Raw genomic sequence first — 23944 nt, 5'->3', positions numbered from 1 at the left:
AGGTCAAGGAGGAACTGTACTTTTGCCACTGGCCTCTTCACATGAGAGAGAAAGCTGGTTTTCTCCACTACACATCAGAGGATCCCCAAGACACAGGAACTGCCTGAGAAAAAGCACATTATTGTAATGGCATAGAAAAAAAAAAAAAATAATACATCAGCATGTTAACTGCAAACACATGCCCACCTTAGGCACTTGTGATCCATGGACTGAGAGGCAAGTTTCTCCAGGATCCGAACCACGGGCAAGTGCAGATAATGGGAATTGTCGATAAGGATGTGTTTGCAGTGCATTAGCAGTGTGGACAGCAGACCAAACTCACACATGATCTGCCTGTTTCTCTCTGACTTCACCAGAGACTGCACATGATGAGCCACAGACAACTGCAGCTCTTTAGACAACTACAGGAAAGAAGGTTCTGACATTACTGTGATATATGCACATAAAGTGATTTATGTGTTAAGCTTGGCATACATTTTGCTAGATTAGCATGTTAACTACATAACATTTAAAGTGGACACACCTTTGCTACATTTGCTTGTTCTTTTGAGTAAATCTAATATGGCAGCATTTTACCTTTTTCTTTAAACCAAATACAAACAAACCCTTGTGGCTTTACTTACATTAGGGTCACTGGGACAGTAAGTACTAGGCAGGAGAGTCATGATGAGTTTAATTGCTCCAGGATGAAGAATGGTGAGGTCACAATAAACCCTGAATAAGAAACATCACATTTAACAAGATTATTTTACTGTCAGGTACAAGTCTGTGACAGCATGAAAGTCTTGGGATTATTCTTATGTTTGTAATAGCCATTTTACAAATTGCCTACTATTTAGATAGACAGATGGATTGACAGACAGACAGACAGACAGACAACAAATATACTAAATAAATACATAAACTCATTAGCTGGGCTTTTTTATGTGCATTTTGAAATTGCGCATTAGAAATCCTGAATGGAAACGATTGATATGCGAATAAACTCTCAAAATTCACTTAAAATGTAATGCATTTACTAACGTTTTGGATTAGTTAAAATGCGCATTAAGGTTGTGGAAACCACCACCATTCATGCACGTGTTATGAGTGTGCGATGGCTTGATGTGACTGGCACAATGAAAGGACAGACCTTGGAACCCAATTCTTTGAAGATAGCCCTTGACATTCATAAGTGTTTAACCCACAGCTGGTCTTTACTATCCACCAGAAAGTTTTGAGTGCAGGCAATCCCAGGCGTGCAAAGGGATTTCAACCCTCATTATATCAGATATTACACTTGCTCTGCAGTGTCTACGGGCAGCATTTAATAAAACAAGATACAATTGCTCCAATCCTGCAAATAAAACTCTCCCTGAAGTAAGAAGGTCATTCAGCTGCTCCATCAAGACAAGTCAGTCTCCCTCAAGATAATGCGCATGAAGTAGTGGATGGAAAAGTGTAACAATTCCATCCATATTTTCTTAAGTCGAATTTTAAGAAATGCACTTAAAAAATGGAAACATTTCAATGTATACCCAGCTATTAAGAGTACCTACCTCCCAGACTCTGTTGATACCAATGAGACACTTGTGCCCCTGGTGTGTCTCAAAGCCTCATCCTCATTTGACGGCTCCCCTGCCCTCTGATCTGAGACTGCGGTCTGACTCTCACCAGCCTCAGTACTATCCTGTAAGCCTGCACATGGGTCTGCAGCCAAGCTCACACCAGTAGCAAACTGCTCTAGGATAGCCAGCAGCTTAACGCAGTCACCTAAAGGTGGCGGTAACTGGGGTTCTGGCTTCTCCATCTCCACAAACTGCTGGAAACTCCTGCAGATTGAGCTGTCTTTGTCTGTTTCGAAGGGAACGCCTCTCTGGAAACAGCCAAGGTGCAGCAAGGCCTCACCAAGCTTCTCGCAGATGCCGGAGGTGTGGAAGAAGTAGGCATTGACTGGGTTCACATGCACGGCCATGGCAATGGTGTGTAGGGTGAGGAGAAGCAGCTCCACAAGGCTCTGGTGGCTGAGTGATGCCCACACCCCCACCGGCTGCTCCAGCAGGGATCCTTCCATGTCCACTACAATGGAGAGCAGGCCGTTAAAGCCACCAGCAGTGCGGAAGGCATTCCAGCTGTTTGGGTTCTCTAGAACTTTCATAATAGACTGAGGAAAGACAAGAAGCACAGGATTATTACAAGTAGTTCAAACACTAAAGCATATCAAATCATCGTTATACAACAGTTAGTTACGGTCCTCTAATCTGATTGGACAAGCAACGCTCCAAGAGTGCTGATATTTTTAGTATGTTTTATAAAAGCAATATTACAAAAGCAAAAGTGCTGTTGTGTTGAATATCAGCATGACTGTGATTCAGACATAGGCATGAGGTCAATAAATATGACTGGAATTAATAACTTAAAGGTAAAATGTGTTTTTTTTTCGACATTTAAATACTTCCTCGTATCTCCTATTATAAGTAATCAATTGGAAGGTTGACTTCCCTGAAAATTGTAAACACGGTGGCGCTATAAAAACATTGCTTTGTTTGTTTGTTTGAGCACCCAGCCAGACATAGCAACATTAGCACAACCAATGGTATCAGATTGGGGCGGAACTATCTGTTTGGCCCGACCCCGACCAATGGCAGGTGGGGAGAGTGTTTGACAACAACTGTTTGAAAACAACAATTTTTGCAATTCTGTTTGGTGCACACTTTAGCTGTAAAGGTTTTCCCATGCCTGCCTGGGAATTAATTAAAGTGTGCTGAATGTCTGTTCAGAAATTATGCATCACTACGAAACAGGGAAGAGTCTCCTGTTTCGAAAGAGTCTGGCACAAAATAAATTAAACCTTATTCAATCTAGCATGCTAATACATCAAAGAGCTAATGTGTCATAAAATGAAGCCCAAACCTAATTAGGCCCAATAGAAGTAATCAGAATGGCTCTGACACATTTCACAGAGTGGTCGAGGTGAATCCAATTGCCAGCAGCCTTAACCCAGTTACACTTTAATGGTCTACAGGTTACTATCCCTGTGCTTGAATTTAAAAAATGGACAAGTACAGTAACTGAATAATGTAGTTATGTATAACTGGATTTCTCTCACATTCTCTGATCTGATATTGCTCATAATTTTCTGTGTGTCGCACCACAAGGCTGCAGGCTTAATTGAATAAGGCTTTAACAGCTAAGTGTATATTAGCAAATCAATCTGAATTTGGCTTTAATGCAATCAGACTCCCAAAAGCTGATACAATAAATTCACTGGCTCATTATGCTTTAAACATGTTATAGAATTAGAATTTGTTAGAATTATAAGTTGAATTTACAGACAGCTACTAGACACCTGAACACAGACTAGTTTAAGTACAAGCCCTATTAAACAGATTAATATAAAACAAAAAGAATCAGATGAAGCAATGGAATATATGTACCTGTAGTAGGTCCTGTTTGAGTGTGAGTTCACTCTCAGTGGAGGAGCAGAGAGCGCCAATGGCCGTGCTCATGTATTCCTCCGGGTTCACCTCCGACAGCTGCTCCAGGATACACAGAGCAGGACTGCGGAACTGCTCAACATTCAGGAATATCTTCACATAGGGAATCATCCCCAAGTCCCTGATGAACACTATTAAAACCAAGAGAACATATAGATGGCTGGACTACCCACATGTACTGTAATTTCAAAGATTAAACTCCTTACTTCAAATGGCATGTGCGCTCAAATGAATCAAAATACCACAAATGACATGATTTTGATTAAATGAAACACAGACATTGGAGAAAAAAGTATTTGGCAACTCAAGACACACAATTTATGAATCTATTGCATTAACCCTTTAAGTTTTGATGGGCTCGCCGGCAGTCCCGGCCCACCAGTGGGCCCGCAAGAAAAAGAAATAATTGTCATATAACTACAGTCTTAACCAACACAAAATAGGTATTGATTAAAAGTTTAGAAGCTCTACTTTCTAGTGCATGCAGACATTATAACCATAACTGAACAAATGCTTTGAAATTTCCAGACAAATCAGAAGTGTTCCATTTTGATAATTTATATTTTTTTAAAATTGCACTGTAAATATTATTGCAATCAGTAAAAACATCAAACTCATCAAATAGCCATGTGTCATATCTTGTTGGAAAGCTCTCAAAGAGTAGAATACAACAAGGAGAGGCTTTTGGACACTAGGGCACGTTTTTGGACACTATGATAAATTATGTTTGTAATGCTATAACTTTTGATTGCTTTGTAGTATCAACACAAAATGTTTCTCAGTTACAGTTGACATGAGTTTTTCAGAGCCACCTTATTTACACTCAGAGATGTATAATGTCAAATCAGAAAAATAAGAAAAAATGTAAATTTTTGGCTCAAGTATTCATGATTTTTTAGCAGTTTCCTAGGCTGAGAATCTCAGAATGTATCATAATCTACATCATTAAAAATTTGAAAAGTTTTCTTTACAACGATACCAAACACTTGATCCTCCTTGTTTGTTTGTTGTTGTTTTTTGTTGAGTTATAAGCCTTTAATTTTGGGTATGCCACTGAAACAGGAAATCTTTAAAAACACCCTCAAAGCTTAAAGGGTTAAATAACAAAATATCAACTCAATTGGCATTGACAAGAAATATAGCAAAAACACACTTGAAGCAAAACTTGTGTCATTGTATAGTGTTCAAAATTTTGAAAAAGGGTACAGTATTTGCACACTATCTGGTTATCAAACATGGGTCCACTTGATTAAAAGTAATTGCAAAAAATGGCTATGAAAAGTGAAGATAGTTTTGAGAGAAGGTTATTTGCAGATGCCACTTAGTTTGATGTTATGCAATGAAATTAATACATTTACAAATGTGGCATGGGATTTTAAATGTCCAAATACTTTTTGTGGCTATTGAAGTTGATTTATTATGCTGAAAACTAATTCAACCAACCAGTGTTTCTAATGGACTGCAAGGCCAGTGCTGCCACTACATTCAGAATGTTGGTTGTCAACTTCCTCTCGTAGCAGTCAGCCTTTTCCTTATCCTCATTTACTGTCAATAAATTAGATCTCAGATCAGTATTATGCATCTGTATTCTTGTTACATTTATTAGTAAAAGGTAAAACCAAAGGACTCACCAACAACACCAGCCTTTCTGATTATCTTAGCCCTTCTTTTAAGCTCAAACAACAGTTGCTCCATCAGTCCTCCATCACTCAGGACTTCAGACAGCAACCTGCTGTGCATGATGAGTCTGTAGAAGCAGCTAAGAGCAGCCACGCTGAAGGCCTCCGAACAGCCCTGCTTCAACACCGCCTGCACCTTCCTGAGGGTCTCGTGGGGGAAATAAGATAGTTGGAAGACGACGGTCTCAAGCAGTTCAAAGAAAATGAGGTGAACAGGTGGAGATTTCTGCCACACACACTCAGCCAGCTGAACCAGAGACTGCAGGGTCCACTCCAGCAGGAAGAAGTTTGCCTTGTCCCAAGACCAGATCATCTGGATGGTGCGCAGGATTTGGCTGCAGATTACTGTGTTGCCCGAACGCAGGAAGGACGACTGGATGGTTTTAAAAGCTGTGAGATTCTTCACTGGTGAGCCTGGATGTGTAAAGACAGTCAGGCACTTGCGTTAAAGAAGTTACCATGACACAAATCAAAATTAAATCACCCCCAAAACAAACCAAAAAAAAAAAGACAAAAAAAACAACAACAACTGTACATGTTGCAAAGCAACGACATTATGAACAACAAAAGGCTAATGCAAATGAAAAACTATGTTCGTATCGACTTATTCTCCTTTTTACTGACTGAAACTGTGTTATATGGTGTGCATGAAAGAGAACAAACCACATTTATATCTACATCAACATTCAAATTTGTCAAAGGATTAAGAGCGACTGACCCTTTGGACAAAAGTGCACTGATGTTTATGGTAAATAAATAAAGCTGCAGAGGGTACTGTAATAGGATTGAATTTCACCCATAATTAAAATCACATCAAAGCCAAATGAAATAAAGCTAAAAAAAAAGGGCTGTGTTTCTCTCTCAGGAGTCAGCTGCTCTTGTGGTGATGAATGGAGGATCGCTGTACGGATGAAGAGAATGGATGCAGGGTGGCTTAACTGGGTTAGTGAGGAGGGCTACACTTCATCATCGTGGACATAATTGCCTTTTCTGTGGCATTACCATGAGGTGGCGGAGCAGAGATGCAGAGTGGCACTCACTGTCTGTCATGGCGGTTTACCTTTAGTCAGGGTGGGGTCAAATCTGAAGCCTGGGGGTTGAGGGTTGTTCACACATATGGCCACCTTCAACTCTGCCTTGCCAAAAATGGTAAATGATGCAATAAGACCCAGAATGTCTTGGACGGCCAGGAAGTGCTCCTCTGTTATTTCCTCCTCACAGCTGCAAAAGCACAAAAATATGTAAATCTTCTAGTCTGGTGAAGCATGTTCATACCTGAATACATTTTTGATAACCTTAAACAAAATCTCAAAAAAATAAAAGTTAATATTTCTGTTTAAACACACTATGAAAGGTATTTTCTATGATTTATATAGAATACAGACTTAGATTATGCTATACCAATGGGACTATTCAAAAATCCCTATTGTGAAGTCAAAGCTAAATAACAGATAGTTAGGTAACGGAGTCCGATAGGGAGATCTTGTCCTGCAGTGGCCCTTGCTGTGAGGTGCAGACACACAGAGAGTTAGAGAGAGCTGGAGTGATCACTAATAAGTTCAATTTACCACTGATCTCATTATGACCTCTTTAATTATTCAATTCTGCAGAAATTAAAGAAACTTGCAGGAGGAGCAAAGAAAGAAAGAAAGAAAGGAGTGAAATATATGCCATTTAAATTATATTTAGGATTTGTTGCCATGTCAGGAGGGTTTGCTCAAGAAAACACAGCAATGTTTTTATAGCATCACAGAGTCACAGTGTCACACCTTCTGAGGAAATCAATCTAGGAATAATTTACTTACCGATCAGCCACAACATTAAAAACACCTGCCTAATATTGTGTAGGTCCCCCTCGTGCTGCCAAAACTTCACCAAACCTCATCTCAGAATAGCATTCTGAGATGCTATTCTTCTCACTACAATTGCACAGAGCAGTTATCTGAGTATCCGTAGACTTTGTCAGTTTGAACCAGTCTGGCCATTCTCTGTTGACCTCTCTCATCAACAAGGCATTTCCATCCGCAGAACTGCCGCTCACTGGATGTTTTTTGTATTTGGCACCATTCTGAGTAAATTCTAGAGACTGTTGTGCATGAAAATCCCAGGAGATCAGCAGTTACAGAAATACTCATGCCAGCCTGTCTGGCACCAACAATTATCCATCCAATTATCTAATCAGCCAATCGTGTGGCAACAGTGCAGTGCATAAAATCATTCAGATACGGGTCAGGAGCTTCAGTTAATGTTCACATCAACCATCAGAATGGGGAAAAATGTGATCTCAGTGATTTAGAAAGTGGCATGAGTTTGAGTATTTCTGTAACTGCTGATCTCCTGGGATTTTCACGCACAACAGTCTGTTTTGGCGGCACAAGGAGCCCTACACAATAGGCAGGTGGTTTTAATGCTGTGGCTGATCATTGTATATCTGCATATTATGCTGGGATTGGCTGGAATATTCTAACATACAAAAACTGCACACAACACCTTTAATGATTTCTCCCAGCACAATGCACAAACTTACTGTAACAAGACAGCCTGAAGGATGCCATAGCCATCATTGTTCTCAAATTCCTCAAAAAGGGCAGGGTTGATTGGATAAGAGTCCTTTACGAAGCTGAATACACTCACAACCACCTCAGCTAGAACATGCCAAGGGACCTGTTCACTGATCTTCTGCATGTTCTGGATGCAGATTTTCATGCAGTTACTGGCTATAGAGGGAAGTAAGAATCTGTTTAAAGAAACTGAAAACTAAGTGTTCAAAAGTGCAACTCTTCAACATTCTTTGTACAAATATCGCATAAGTGCCTACAATGTAAATAACACTTATAATTCTGATCAACATTATCCATGTTAAACCTTGTTTAAACAAGAACTATCATTCCCTACTGCCTAATTTGTTGTAATTGTCACTGGCTACAAGCCAGCATGCCCCTGGTCGAACTAAAACTGTCCAATATGAAATCCTCCACCTAAAAGCAGATGTCCAACTAAAAACAAAAGTTAATGTAATCAGAGGTCTGGAACAACTGAGTAAAATTAATATCATCGCTATATGACATGTGCTCACAGTATGTTCCCTGTGCCTATTCAGGCATAACACATGCAAACAATAATTTTGCAAACAAAAGTACACATTACCTACACTCCAATGATAATTACACCAGTTCACATATTTAATAAACTGGTTGGAATTCCATTTTAGACCATTCATTATGAAATGCAATCTGATGCCTTTAGTTTGATGATGAAACAAGCAACAGAATGCCTTCCAATGGGCTAGGACTTGTGTGCAAGTTTGTTTGGTGGTTGATGGTGGTAGAGCTGACCTTGCAGTGCAGGTACAGTGTTGTGAGCTTGGGCAGCAGACACTGCTCTGAGCACGCAAGACACCTGCCGTCTCCATGAGGGGCTGCACTGATCCCACAACAGGGTTAGAGAGATGATCACGTTTGAAAGCTCCTGGGTCTCCAGCAGAACCTCCACAAAACAACCCTGCCTGCAAAGCTGCAGGATCGCCTGAGCAGAGGTTTTGACACCGGTTCATTAGATATGTATGCATGGTTATATACTGTCTTACTAAAGGACTTAATGCATTTTTGCGACTTTTCTAGCTATTCAAGCAAACATAAAAATATATGGAAAAGATATGGTGGAATGTAAATTAAATGGATTTAAAGGGTGGAATGAATGATCATTTCAAACCTATAAAACACATTAGTACAGTACAGCATATTAACTCTAAATGATGTCTAATAACTGAACAAATAAAGACCTATCTGAAGCAGGATGTGTCAGTGGGGACACATTATTAAAAGAGAGTTTGTGATGTAACTGTGCAACACAACATAAAATAGAGACTGTAAAAATGTAAAAACCTGAATAAGAGTGTCCTGAAAAGAGCATTTGACCTCCTCTTTCACATCCTCTGGAGAATCAAAGCTCTTTACTCTGGGAGGCAAAGCAACAAACAGGTACACACACTTGACTAAAGCAGCAGGGAGACCTGTCTTGATCATAGCACTAACCTCCTGACAAAGAACAAAACAAATCCTTGTCAAAACATGAGGAGGCCACTTAAAAGACAAGATAAAGTCATGCAGAGGAACATTTTCAATGACCTAGATGTCTGAACACTGAATTAATTGTAAAATAAAACAAGATAGCAAGTAAAAAACAAAGCAACAATTTCAGTTGTTCAGTTTATCTTTGATATCTAGCAGAAAATCTTCATGAATCTCATGCTAAGTGATTTTGTTTCCTTTTTGAAGTATGCTAATGCACCAAATATCCGTAAACATCTATATAATGATCAAATTATGAGCTACAACACTAGCAATGTAATTAAAACAGTAAGAGGAGTCTGTTTAAAAAGCAATTTTTAACCTTTTCTAACACTTTACTAAGTTATATTGAATTTTACAACTTCCCTAAAACCCTAATAGAACTGTAAAAATTATGATTTAAACAACTTTACAGCTAAAATAATACGAGTTTTAACAGAAGAATTAATGTTAGTGCTTTTATAAAATTATAAGCTTCACATTTCTGTCTTTAAACCCTCCAAAAATTGGCCCCATTCACCTCCATTGTAAGTGCCTCACACAAAGATTTAAAAAAAAAAAAAAATTTTTAGAAGAAATTTATTTTTGTGGTAATCAACACTATGCCACAAATGCTGTCGATTGAGCTTAACTTGTATTGATCCCTAAATATTTATTTAATAAATATAGAAAATGTTTCATTACTAACATTAATTCAGCAAAGGATAAGGTTAGTACCTGCATCGAAAGCATTTTTAATTGTGCAACTTACAGCGGCTCCATTGGACAAAAGAGATATTGATTTCAGCAGGAGCCATCCTTTGCTGCAGTTGACCTCTGACCTCTGAAAGAACTGCTCCAATTCAAATCGGGCTTCCTCTATTATAAACAAAACAAGATAATGAACAGACAAAACAGTTACAGCCATTTTAACTCATTTCAGCAGACAATAGATTGAAAGATCTTTGTAGGTTTCAGGTCCTTCCACACTCCCACATTAATTTTAACCTCCTCCAAAGTTTTTGGAATAATGTAGTTCTCTTTCTAACATTCGTTTGGCATCTCACCATGGGTAACGCCTCAGGCGTGGCCAATCCTGGAAGCACCAATAACACCAAGTCTGTCAGTTGACAGGCCAATCACAGCAGTGATGAGGGAGTCCAACCTCCCTATATCAACCACTGTCATAGGTGCCTGCTTCATTCTCGTTCTCTTCCACATAAATATATTTGGAAGCTATCCTCAGAAGGACTCGTAAGAAGTGGTCGCTTAACAGTTCATCAGGCAAGCCGTTCAGGTACGTCGCAGAGCGACCATATTCTCTTACTCTTTTTAGAGTTGGAATGATCAGACTCTAAAAAGAGTAAGAGAATATGGTCACTCAGTCATAATGATTGCCCTGAACTGGCCGGGGAAACTGTGGCTGGCGGTGATAATTCAACTTTTGTGCACCCAGACTTGACAGCTCCCGGTGCGCAGGGACCTCCTGTCGCAAGCGCGGGGGGAAATGTTTCACCCCGCCCCGGACCAAGAAGCTCATTTGGCCTGGCCCATGAGAGGCTAAATTTAAGTGTCACGGGTTACCTCCCTGGGTGATTGAAATGATTCAGAGCGCGAGAGCTGCTTCAATGCGCTCTGCATATGATCGGAAATGGGCTGTGTTTGAGCAGTGGTGTGCACACAGACACATTGTTCCATTTTTATGTTCAGTGGCAGATATTTTGTGTTTTCTGCAGGAACTTTTAGATAAAGGCAGGGCCTTTCTAAAGATTTCTAGGTTTATCTTGCTGCCATATCGGCTTGTCATGTGGGAATAGACTTGAATACAATGGGTCAACACCCACTTGTTTACAAGTTTATGAGGGATGCAAGATGTTTGAACAGGGTCTAAAAACCACTGGTTCTGTCATGGGATCTGTCCGTAGTCCTGAACGTGCTTTCTCAGCCTCCCTTTGAGCCAGCTGAAAGTATAGAATTAAAGCTCATTTTGCTAAAGGCAGCTTTATTATTGGCCTTAACAACTGCAAAGCAGATTAGTGAACTATATGCTTTGTCAGTTCAGCACTCTTGTATGCACTTTGCAGTGGATTTATTGAGAGTTTCTTAAAACAAATCCAGCCTTTGTGCCCAAGGTGAGTGACTCTGCGCTCAGCTGTAAGCCGAGGATTTGCTAACTTTTCACCCGCCGCCTTTTTCCTTGCCAGAGGATGAGCTGCTTCACTGTTTGTGTCCAGTTCTTACTCTACGTTTGTACATGGAAAGAACAGACGCATTGAGGAAGAGTAATCAGCTTTTTGTTTCTTGGGCTGATTCTTGTAAAGGCAGACTCATATCATGACAGCGCCTGTCTCATTGGGTAGTAGAGGCTATTATATTAAGTTATAATAGTCTGGGGCTGTGACCTCCAGAGGGCTTGAGAGCTCATTCTACCAGAGGCATGGCTACCTCGTGGGTGCTGTTTAAAGGCATTTCAGTCCAGGACATCTGTGCAGCTGTGAGCTGGGCAACGCCTCACTTTTGTCCGATTTTATAGACTGAAAGTCACATAGCCATCATTGGCTCATTCGGATTTTGGTGTGGGTAGTCAATCTGCCAATGTGTAAAAAAAATTTAAAAAATACACAAATCAACAATAACACAGTGAAACACAAGTGTGTTATTTCCATTCTTTGCAAATTGATTGGGTGGGTGTCCATTGGACACTACAAGTTGGTTGACGGTCTGCTTCGGACAGCATATCTGCAATACGGGAGTTGGCTATATCCCATAGTGAGACACCAAAAGAATGTTAGAAAGAGAACTTTAGGTTACTCACATAACCCCAGTTCTCTGACTACAGGAGTGAGGTATCTCACCTTGCAGTTGCGGGAGAAGAGATATGCGGAGAATGAAGTAGGCACCTATGAGAGTGGTTTATTTAGGGAGGTGGGACTCCCTCATCACTGCTGTGATTTGTCTGTCAACTGACAGACTGGGTGTTATTGGCACTTCCAGGATTTGACAGGCCCGAGGTGTTACACATAGTGAGAAACCTCACTCCTTGTTCTCAGAGAACCGTGGTTACGTGAGTAACCTAAAGTTTCACCTACAAATCTAAGTGCATTTTCAACAGTAATTTTCCAATCAACAATCAGAAGAGGTGAATGCACCATAAAGTGGCAAAATGAACTTGATCACAGAACATAAAAGTCAATATTATCATGCAACTTATTTTATATTGCATGTCTGTGAAAAGAAGAAGTGAAGAAGCTACTTCCCTTCAAGCACAAAAATAATCTCTCAGTTAGCCTTTAGAGACATCATCAATGCCACTGATTGACAGACAACATTGATTAACTTTATTAAAGGATAGTTCACCCAAAAATGAAATTCTCTCATTATTTACTCACCCTCATGCCATCTATGATGTGCATGACTTTCTTTCTTCTGCTGAACACAAACAAAGGTTTTTAGAAGAATATCTCAGCTCTGTAGGTCCATACAATACAAGTGAATGGTAATCAGGCCTTTGAACCTCTAAAAGGAGATAAAGTCAGCATAAAAATAATCCATAAGACTCCAGTGGCGTAATCAATGTCTTCTAAAGCAATCTACTTGGTTTTGGGTTTAGAACAGACCAAAATATAACTCCTTTTTCACTCTACAGTTCTGGTCACCATTGACTTGCATTGTATGGAACTACAGAGCTGAGATATTCTTCTAAAAATCTTCATTTTGTGTTCTGCAGAAGAAACAAAGTCACACACATTTGGGTTGGCATGAGGGTGAGAAAATTATTAGAGAATTTTCATTTTTGGGTGAGCTAATCTTTTGGATTAGTACACCTAAAAATAAAAATGGTGTCAATTTACTCACCCTCATGTTGTTTCGAACCTATATATCTTTCTTTTGTCCGTGGAACACAAAGGAAATGTTAGGGACTGAAAGCCTCAGTCATCATTCACTTTCATTGGAAGGAAAAAACTGGATTTTGAACAACTTAAGGGTGAGTTAATGATGGCAATTTTCATTTTTGGGTGAAGTAACCCTATAGCATGCATTGTTTCTTGTGGGTACCTGCAGGCTTCTCTGCCACTCTCTGGTGTATATGCCAGACGAGAGCCTCTCCGACCAGCAGGGCCAAGCCCTGGAGATCCAGATCATCAAGAGTGCCGCCACTATCTGAGACCTTACAAAGAGTACGGTGGGTAGGGAGTTATTTCTGCTCATATTTAAACATGAACATAATAAGTCAAATTAGGTTTGGAGCTAATCATGACAAAAATAAAATGGAAAGCATAATCAGAACTTTACACACAGCAAAAACAACAACATCTGACCTGAAACAAGACTGTCAATGTGTACAGGTACATCAAAAAAAAAAAAAAAAACATTTTCATAATAACATATGGCAGTTTTATTTCCCAAAGCTGTGCTGAGTATTTTACATAAAACTCCCAACTTCAGTCCCTACTTCTGTGTGACTTCCAAGCGAATGTGGGGCCTTACTCCTTACTCTATGGTTAGTCAATTCTCAGTAAGAATGCAGAAGTGGTAAGCCAATCAGTCACATGTGTGTAAACCCACCACCCACATACACACATTATGTGTGTAACTGCAGTAAGTGTGATTAAATTTCAATAAGTCACAAGTGTTTTTCAATGCAGCCACAAAACAGATCAATGATCCTATAGACGGATCCCTACTGGAATTTAGACACAGGAAATGCAAGATCTGAGTATAATCTGTGTCAGCATGATGCAATGTGCTTCTGTGAGAGTGAGAAAGGTTTTATCCAATTATTGATGAAGAGTTAAATTGATGTAAAGTTTAGGTTCAGTGTCCTGGAACTAATTTATATTCATACCTGCAAACTCCATACAGTTGAAAAATGTGACAGACTTTGCAAATATAATTTTTTGTGATTTTATCATTTTTATATTTAAAAACATATTTTACGTGTACCATTATTGTATATTTTTATTTTTTTATTTTATATATTTATTTATTTTTTGGCAAAACAACACCAAAGAATTAAACTCTGGTGACTTTGAGAAGCATTTGTTAGTATTAATATATTCTTGAGTATGTAGGCTATAGCATTTATGTAACAATTGGCTAAAGCACTTCTAAAAGAGGCTATTTAGACTAGTGTCAGAAATTCACTTTTCTATTTAGGGGTAACATTTGTCCCCTGGAGTTGTTTTTAGGGGCATTTTTCAGCATTATGAGGGAACTGTTAGGGCATATTTTTTTCTAACCATACAAAATATGACAATATGTGTTACATTGTAATCATTGTGTTACATAAAATATTTCTAATTAATAAATTCCTTAAAATACATGTTCAACTTGAATAATCATGCGGTTACCTATAAATTTAAATGAACATCAAATAATTTCATGTGATACGTATACTAGGTCTAGAATAAAAATAAATATATCCGATGTTACAAAAAAGAAATAGAAATCATAAGTGCCATTTTTATTCTATTTTTGTATTTATGTCACCTTCAGTGGCATTTTTGTGCTGAGCCCTTGTTAATTTCTGACCCTGGTTCAGACCAAACGTGTTCTTGCGCTAAAAAAGCAAAATGCAGCGCAATGAATAATGCAGAGCACAGGTGTCTCGAGATGCGTTTATAACAGTTCAAGTTCTAAAACACAGCAAAATGCACCCAAAATATTAATCTAGTGCATGTTTATGAAAAACTATTGAAAGGAGGACAGAGGAAGCTTTATGAGGAGGCTTGAGTGAGGATGCACAGGTGGATTCATGTGCAAATCTTTTGTGTCGATCGCATAAATTCTCCTTCACATCTGACACAATAGTTCTAATTCATGTTTCACTGCTGTTTTAACAAACTGTAATTATCACATTCTTCAACAGTGCATCTTGAATTATTAGGATTTATTCTCAATATAAACTCAGCAAAAATGTCCCTTTTTCAGGAGATCATTTTTTTTCCAAATCCAAATAACTTTACAGATTTTTATTGTAAAGGGTTTAAACAACGTTTTCCATGCTTGTTCAGTGAACCATAAACAATTAATGAACATGCACCTGTGGAACAGCTTGTAGGCAATTAAGGTCACAGTTATAAAAACTTAGGACACTAAAGAGACCTTTCTACTGACTCTGAAAAACAAAACAAAAAAAAGATGCCCAGGGTCCCTGCTCATCTGTGTGAACGTGCCTTAGGCATGCTGCATGGAGGCATGAGGACTGCTGATGTGGCCAGGGCAATAAATAGCAATGTCTGTACTGTGAGATGCCTAAGACAGCACTACAGGGAGACAGGAAGGACAGCTGATCGTCCTCGCAGTGGCAGACCACGTGTAACAACACCTGCACAGGATCGATACATCTGAATATCACACCTGAGGCACAGGTAAAGGATGGCAACAACAACTGCCTGAGATACACCAGGAACACACAATCCCTCCATCAGTGCTCAGACTGTCCACAATAGGCTGAGAGAGGCTGGACTGAGGGCTTGTAGGCCTGTTGTAAGGCAGGCCCTTTCCAGACATCACCGGCAACAACGTCGCCTATGGGCACAAACCCACCTTCGCTGGACCAGACAAGACTGACAAAAAGTGCTCTTCACTGACGAGTCGTGGTTTTGTCACCAGGGGTGATGGTCAGATTCGAGTTTATCCTCGAAGGAATGAGCGTTACACCGAGGCCTGTACTCTGGAGTGGGATCGATATGGAGGTGGAGGGTCCATCATGGTCTGGGGCGGTGTGTCACAGCATCATCAGACTGAGCTTGTTGTCATTGCAGGCAATCTCAACGCTGTGCGTTACAGGGAAGACATCCTCCTCTTTCATGTGGTACCCCTCCTGCAGGCTCATCCTGACATGACCCTCCAGCATGACAATGCCACCAGCTATACTGCTTGTTCTGTGCATGATTTCCTGCAAGATAGGAATGTCAGTGTTCTGCCATGGCCAGCGAAGAGTCCGGATCTCAATCCCATTGAGCACGTCTGGGACCTGTTGTATCGGAGGGTGAGGGCTAGGGCCATTCTCCCCAGAAATATCCGGGAACTTGCAAGTGCCTTGGTGGAAGAGAGTGGTAACATCTCACAGCAAGAACTGGCAAATCTGGTGCAGTCCATGAGGAGGAGATTCACTGCAGTACTTAACGCAGCTGGTGGCCACACCAGATACTGACTGTTACTTTTGATTTTGACCCCCCCTTTGTTCAGGGACACGTTATTCCATTTCTGTTAAGTCACATGTCTGTGAAACTTGTTCATTTTATGTCTTAGTTGTTGAATCTTTTTATGTTCATACAAATATTTACACGTTAAGTTTGCTGAAAATAAAAGCAGTTGAAAGTAAGAGGACATTTCTTTTTTTGCTGAGTTTATCAATAATGAAATATGACCAACATAACGGCTCTGAACTGACGCTTGAATGAGTGGGACATTTCATTTTACAAATACATTTAATTTAGACTCCTCCGTCCTCATTTCCTTTCCTTTGCATCTTTTCATTGTATGCTAAGAGGGAGATGACAGGACACAAAGGAAAGGGACAGTTTTAGAAATGAGAAGCTATAGACGATAGAGTCGCTGCACTGTTTCATTGCCAGTTCTGTGTTATATTTGATTGATATTCATTTGTCTATTTTTTGTTTTCTCAACAACTGTCAGTAAAGAACATAATAGATATTCAAATAGACATCATAAAGGAAGTTCGTGCATTGCTAATTGCCAAACATTGTAGAAATTTTACAAGATTTTAAAGTCATGTTCTGTATCAACGAATTCTGTGGAGTATTTGAAGAGACAAATACAGTTCCAAAATCAGTTTTGTATCATACACTGTCTGCAACAGTAAGGATAACTTCCCCCTGGTTTGGATATTCAATTATGAGAGCTTGTTGCCCATAGCCCTTCAGAGACACACTGCGTCTGTCAAAAAAAGAGGCGGTGTGTATGCACGCATCCACCTGTGCTGCTCTTATCACGGACACGATCGGCCAAAAAAATGCTAGTTCACCTAACATTGAAATTTACCAAATCCTTCACATACATGTATAGGCTACTTCACCGACAACCTCCACCCACACACACACACACAAAAAAACCTCACCGTGCAAATCACGTGAATGACCTATTTTGCATTAAAAACGGCGAATTTCGCCGAAAGGCTACTAGTTTGCAGGTATCATATGCGTGTCATTTATTCCTGTACTACAGCAAAAGTTAACTATGTAAACTATGCTTTATGTGATCTATATATAATAAGTTGTATGGTCTGATTAGTTATCCTAAACTCCTCTCATTGACCATGCACATCATTTTCTGATTAAGGTCCATTTTGTGGCTAAGCCTGTATACCGATAAAGAAGTTTACATTCTCCACAGCTATTTGTGCTTGTATTCAAAATGCATGTGTGTTACCTGGATGAGTGCAAGCAGAAGTCGGTTGAGCTCTTTGTCTCTTTGCTCTGGAGAGCATTGAGTTATAGTACCCAGCAGAGATAGCTGATCTTTCAGAACCATCATTGGATCACCATCTGTTTTCAGGTTCCCATTTCTCCTACTATGGATTTGGCCTGTCTTCAGTGCTACACTCTCTGAACTCACTCCTGACATGCTTAGTTCCCCATTCTCCTTGTTGATACTTTCTTTGTCTCTGCCTGGCTCCTTAAAAAAAAAAAAAGTATTACATTGCAATACCGATATAATTATAACACTACAAATCCAAATCTGTTGTATTATTGAAACATTTTGTGAGACAGCTGGACCTTCTTTCTCAGGAAAGTGACAGTAACAAGGAAATCATTCAAATCAATGCACAAAAAGTCACAACATATAGGAAGGTTTTTCATAGAGATCTTAATATCTCAATTGTTTCTCCTAAACAGCAATGACATTAAATCCAAAGCAAATTGACATTTTTGCATAAGCCTCTTGCTTCCCAGTTTTTTCTCCTGAGAAACAGACCCTCATGTACCTTCTCAAGAGTTTCAGCAGAGATCCCAACAACATTTTAAAATATTAAAATCTGCTGTAAAAATCAAAGGTTTTACAATCAAAGGCAAAACATTTCTCATCAAATTTTTCCAAAACCAAATTATCTATGCCACAATCAGTTTATACATCTATACTCTTCCTGTACGTTACAAATGGTCTCATTCGTTTCTATTTTTATTTCTCTTAAAGGGATAGTTCACCCAAAAATTTAAATTCTCTCATGATTTACTCACTCTCATGCCATCCAGATGTGTATGACTTTCTTTTGCAGAACACAAAAAGATTTTTAGAAGAATATCTCAGCTCTGAAGATCCATACAATGTAAATTCATGGTGATCAAAATGTTTAAGCTCCGAAAAAAGCAGATAAAGTCAGCATGAAAGTAATTCATAAGACTCCAGTGGTTTAATCAATGTCTTCTGAAGCAATCCAATCAATTTTGGGTGAGAACGGACCAAAATATAACTCCTTTTTCACTATAAATCTTGACATCAGCAGTCTCTTTAGCGATTATGATTTCAAGCTCGATAACACTTCCTAGCACCATCTAATACTTGTGCATGTGTTAAGTGCTAGGAAGTTTAATCGAGCTTGAAATCATGATCATGCCTAGAGCCTGCAATGGCAAGATGTACTGTGGAAAGGAGTTACATTTTGGTCTGTTCTTGCCCAAAACTGATTGGATCGCTTCAGAAGACATGGATTAAAATGCTGGAGTCATATTGATTACTTTTATGCTGCCATTATGTGTTTTTGGCACTTCAAAATTTTGGTCACCATTCACTTACATTGTATGGACCTTCAGAGCTGAGATATTCTTCTAAAAATCTTCCTTTATGTTCTGCAAAAGAAAGAAAGTCATACACATCTGGGATGGCATGAGGGTGAGTAAATGATGATAATTTTCATTTTTGGGTGAACTATCCCTTTAAGGAATTTCTGAAGACAGATTATATACTTAGGAAACATAGGCCTAAGTGAAAATTACATTAAGTTTTCTTTATTAAGTTAGGAGTAACCTCTGAGCAAAATAAAATTTCCTCTTGTAAGCTACCACACAAAAACAGTATGATATAAACATTGAAACTGGTGACTCTAACTATAAACATTCATTAAATAAAGAGGAAGGCAAATCGGAGACTCAGAGTCAGCTGTTCACATGGAGCGTTAATGAAATCTTGTGAAGTCAAGACGCAAGCTTGTTTAGCTACAGGGAGGACATTTCACATTCTTAGAGAAATTACATGTCGGCACTGCACATTCTTACCAGTTTATACATTCAGCACTGTGGCTAAATACAGCCCATGAACTCTTCCTCCAACATTATCTTATCATTATAAAAGTAAAGAGGCAACAATTATTGATGCTTAAGTGGGTTTATCTCTTTCTGAAATGTTTAAACCTGATAAAGTGGAAAAGGAGTTTGAGGGGGAATCAGAAAGTACTTCCTTGTAAGCTTCCTTGTTTTTGTTTTGTTTTTGTCTTAGTTGTCTTCTTGCAGTGTTGTCTAAATTAAGCGTCCAATGGACAAAACAGAACCGATTTGAATGCACAAATAAAAAATGCACACACATCTACAGAAACTGAATCTGGACACCAGGAAACCCCACAACAACAGCTGTCAAAATTAGTGCATGTTTTGAGTTATGTGAATTAAACAGAATATGCACCCTAGTTGAAATACCAGTTCAGACAGTATGTAATTTAACACATACCTGTTGCATCTTGGTCTATGATGAGGCTTGCGTACAAAGATTTATGGCTGAATAGAAGGTTTTCTCATTGCTTCCCATGTCACAGCACCCAGTGAGCGTCCTGCTGAGACATGCCTCTTAATCTGTCAGAGACGGCTCTAATCTACACTGGGTTACTGAATTTTGCACAATGTAAAACTCTGGCATAAACTGCGCCTGGTCATGTGCCTCACTTCCTAGTGAAAAAAGCAGAAGAAGGACTTTCTTGTGCATGAGTGTTTTCAACACTTCAATAGACCCAAAAGTAGCATCATGTCAAGCAGACTTCAGAAAAGTATCGGGACTGAATTGTATCATATTATTCCAAAAGAGAGATCACATTTCCAACCAACCAATCAAAAAGGCGGTTAAGAGAGCACGTACTTAGTTTCTGTGCTCCATGGTGTTTAATGTGATTTTCAATTGCCTGATAAACGTATGAATGTGCATCTATCATTGAGGATAATAATGACATCATGTGGTGATTTAAGATAGCACAACTCACAATCAAGGAAACGCTCTTTCCTACTCACAGATGCAAATAACACTTCCAAAATAATAACAATTTAAATCACCTAATGACTAAATGAAGTAATAGGTAACAATACCACTCGTATAATCAACATTTGTCTGAGAGATTAATCTCACATGTTTAGACAACTTTCACATTTGAACTGCATTATTAAGATTTTAAAGGAATTTTCCGGGCTCAATAAAAGTTAAGCTCAATCGACAACATTTGTGGCATAATATTGATTACCACAAATATTGTGACTTGTCCCTCCTTTTCTTAAAAAAAAAAAAAAAAAAAAAAAAAAAAAAAACACAAATCGGGGTTAGTGAGGCACTTACAATGGAAGTGAATGGGGGCCAATCTGTAAACATCAAAATACTCACTGTTTCAAACGAATAGCCACAAGATGTGAACAATATGCGTGTTAACATGATTTTAGTGTGATAAAATAGTTTACTAACCAATTTTACAACTTCGTTGGCACAATGATAATGTCAACAAACCCTAAAACGACTGTAAAAACAACGATTTAAACAACTTTACAGCTCAATACATTAGTTTTAAAAGAAGAATTCATTTAAGTGCTTTTATAAAGTTATAAGCTTCATTTCTGCCTTTAAACCATCCAAAATTGCCCCCGATTCACTTCCATTGTAAGTGACTTACTCACTGTACCCCCCCCCCCCCCCCCCCTTTTTTTTTTTCCTTTTTTTCTTTTGTGCAAAAAGAAAAGGATGGACGAATCGAAATTATTTTGGTAATCAACATTACTTTTCCCATGTAAAGTTAAAAAGAAGGGAAAAAACAAACACTGGATTTGCTTAATCTGTTTGCAGAAGAATGAGCGTGAATTTCTGTTATTACACTTTATTTCTCATTTTACTTGGCTTATCCACAGTTTTCCTGAGCAATCACTGGGCGGCGCCATGATGATTCTAATAGCTTGTTTTGTATTTCTGGTCTGCCAAAACGAGCGATCCAGAGGAGAACAACAAACATTAACAGTGTTACTTGGTGTAAAAATGAATTTCAGGCTCAACTTGTGCAGTTGTTGGCTGTCATAACAACAATAACAAATAATTAATAATATCAACGTAAGGAAGGCTGCATGCTAGGTAGAACGCGTCCTTTGAAGGCTGCAGTATACTGATTGTCCTCCTTTAAACAAGTCTCGTTTAAACGAGACGGCCTTCGTAGGACAAACGGAAACGGAACGTTACATGGTTGCTATGACAGCACGCCACACTTTAACAAGCGCGAGCGCTTTGAGTGAGAAGGTAACAAAGTCCCTTTAGAAGGGAATTTATGAGGTGAAATTTAGGAGCGTTATAATGATGTAGACAGAAAAGAAAATAGATTTTACAGGTGTAGTTTTAGTCTCATTTTAATTATATATGACTATAATAATACATATTATATACTCTGCACCCATCTACTGAGGTACTGCAACTTGGGAATTAACATTCCTTGCTTTTTTTTTTTTTTTTTTTGACATTTCCGATGAAACAAAGAATTGTGGGTTATGAGTGCCACATCCTCCGAATTCCCATGAAAGAAAGTCGCATTTGAAGGTTGCATTCGAAGTGTTCTACTCGCTTTTATGAAACGAGACAGCCTCGATAACGTATGCGGAGGACGCATCCTTCCAAACGAGACACAGCCACTGTCTATAAAAAACGGCCATCTCGACTCTGTGAAGTATCGGCAAGTTTTTTTTGTTTTTCTTGACAATTATTAGAAATGTAATACCTTAAAAATTACATTACCTGCTAAGAATATACACCGATGCGATTAAAAACACTGGTTGTAACTAAATTGGTGACCTAGAGACATCTGTGACTAGAGGTCGCTGTCATCAAATGTCAGAGTGAGAAAGCGCTTGGTGCACGTGCATGTTATCGTGAGCGCGCCTGGAGAGTCTACTCTTTTGACAATGCTAGTTGGAGAAACAGCCGTGTGGAGTGAGCAATACTGTAAAAACGGGTTCATTTACTTAAACAAATATCCGTATTAGACAAGCTGTCCGAGCTCTCTTCTCATGATTGATTTTTATTTTATTTTTATTTTTTTATTTTTTTGTGTTTTGCCATTGTGAATGTTATTTCTGGATCACTTGGAGCAGTGAGAAGTCCCATGCTGCTTCAAACGCTCAATCATTATTCCTGTCCCAAAGAAACCAAAAATGTTGGCCCACCTGAAGAACATCACTGGACCCTTTCTAGATCCCCTTCAATTTGCTTATCGAGCAAACAGGTCTGTGGATGATGCAGTCAACATGGGATTGCATCATATTCTGCAACATCTGGACAGACCAGGGACATATGCAAGGATCCTTTTTGTGGACTTCAGTTCGGCTTTCAACACCATCATCCCAGCTATACTCCAGAATAAATTACACCAACTCTCTGTTCCCATGTCTATCTGTCAGTGGATTACCAGCTTTCTGACGGACAAGCAGCAGCTTGTGAGACAGGGGAAACTCACTTCCAGCACCTGTACAATCAGCACTGGTGCCCCCCCAGGGATGTGTGCTCTCCCCACTACTCTTCTCCCTCTACACCAATGACTGCATTGCCAAGGACCCCTCTGTCAAGCTCCTGAAGTTTGCAGACGACACCAGTGTCATCAGCCTCATCCGAGATGATGATGAGTCTGCATACAGAAGGGAGGTTGAACAGCTGGCTGTCTGGTGCAGTCAAAACAACCTTGAGCTGAACACGCTCAAAACGGTGGGGATGATTGTGGACTTTAGGAGGAACACCCCAACACTGACCCCCCTCACCATTCTAAACAGAACTGTGGCAGCAGTGGAGTCATTTAGGTTCCTGGGCACTACCATCTCACAGGACCTGAAGTGGGAGAAACACATTGACTCCATTGTGAAAAAGGCCCGGCAGAGGTTGTACTTCCTTCGCCAGCTGAGGAAGTTCAACCTGCCACAGGCGCTGCTGATACAGTTCTACTCAGCAGTCACTGAGTCTGTCCTCTGTACTTCAATAACTGTCTGGTTTGGTTCAGCTACGAAATCAGACATCAGAAGACTACAAAGGACAATTCGGACTGCTGAGAGGATTATTGGTTGCCCCCTGCCCACCCCCCCCACACACACACACACACCTTCAAGAACTATACACTTCCAGAGTGAGGAAAAAGGCTGGAAAAATCACTTTGGACCACACTCACCCTGCCCACTACCTTTTTGAACTGTTGTCTTCTGGCCGACACTTCAGAGCTCTGAGCACCAGAACTGTCAGGCACAGGAACAGTTTTTTCCCTCAGGCTATCCATCTCATGAACAGTTAAATTGCCCCATTGAGCAATAACTATGTGCAATACACAGTTTAGTCTTTTTATATTTATCCAACACATGCACCTCTTCTGCCATTTCATTCCTCTGAAAAAAACCAAAAAACATTTGCACTGTACATAACAGATAACAGATTTGTATTAGATTGCACTACATACTGTATGTGTATGTGTGTATGTATGTATGTGTGCGTCTGTGTATGTACGTATGTG

The 23944-nt window shown here is 39.3% G+C and overlaps 1 protein-coding gene across 3 annotated transcripts in view; it reads right to left on the bottom strand.

Annotated features, from left to right (window-relative positions):
- LOC127411902 (WD repeat- and FYVE domain-containing protein 4-like) overlaps positions 1-20077 on the bottom strand; it is a 63512-nt gene extending 43435 nt beyond the window's left edge. For 2 of the 3 annotated variants that reach the window (XM_051647778.1, XM_051647779.1), the window contains exons 1-15: positions 19894-20070; positions 17602-17847; positions 13261-13372; positions 9977-10083; positions 9040-9192; positions 8491-8680; positions 7683-7872; positions 6216-6376; positions 5108-5569; positions 4920-5021; positions 3417-3607; positions 1539-2143; positions 624-714; positions 187-401; positions 21-103 (exon numbers count right to left, since the gene is read on the bottom strand). In XM_051647778.1, coding sequence (XP_051503738.1) covers positions 21-103; positions 187-401; positions 624-714; positions 1539-2143; positions 3417-3607; positions 4920-5021; positions 5108-5569; positions 6216-6376; positions 7683-7872; positions 8491-8680; positions 9040-9192; positions 9977-10083; positions 13261-13372; positions 17602-17847; positions 19894-19902 — 2917 coding nt within the window. In that variant the 5' untranslated portion in view covers positions 19903-20070. Of the gene's footprint in view, positions 1-20; positions 104-186; positions 402-623; positions 715-1538; positions 2144-3416; positions 3608-4919; positions 5022-5107; positions 5570-6215; positions 6377-7682; positions 7873-8490; positions 8681-9039; positions 9193-9976; positions 10084-13260; positions 13373-17601; positions 17848-19893 lie in introns of all 3 variants that reach the window. The other variant, XM_051647780.1, reaches the window with a different exon arrangement.
- Positions 20078-23944: the final 3867 nt, after the last annotated feature.

Source organism: Myxocyprinus asiaticus, chromosome 21 (assembly GCF_019703515.2).
Source record: "Myxocyprinus asiaticus isolate MX2 ecotype Aquarium Trade chromosome 21, UBuf_Myxa_2, whole genome shotgun sequence".
NCBI lineage: Eukaryota > Metazoa > Chordata > Actinopteri > Cypriniformes > Catostomidae > Myxocyprinus > Myxocyprinus asiaticus.
This window is presented reverse-complemented; position numbering and strand designations above follow the sequence as displayed.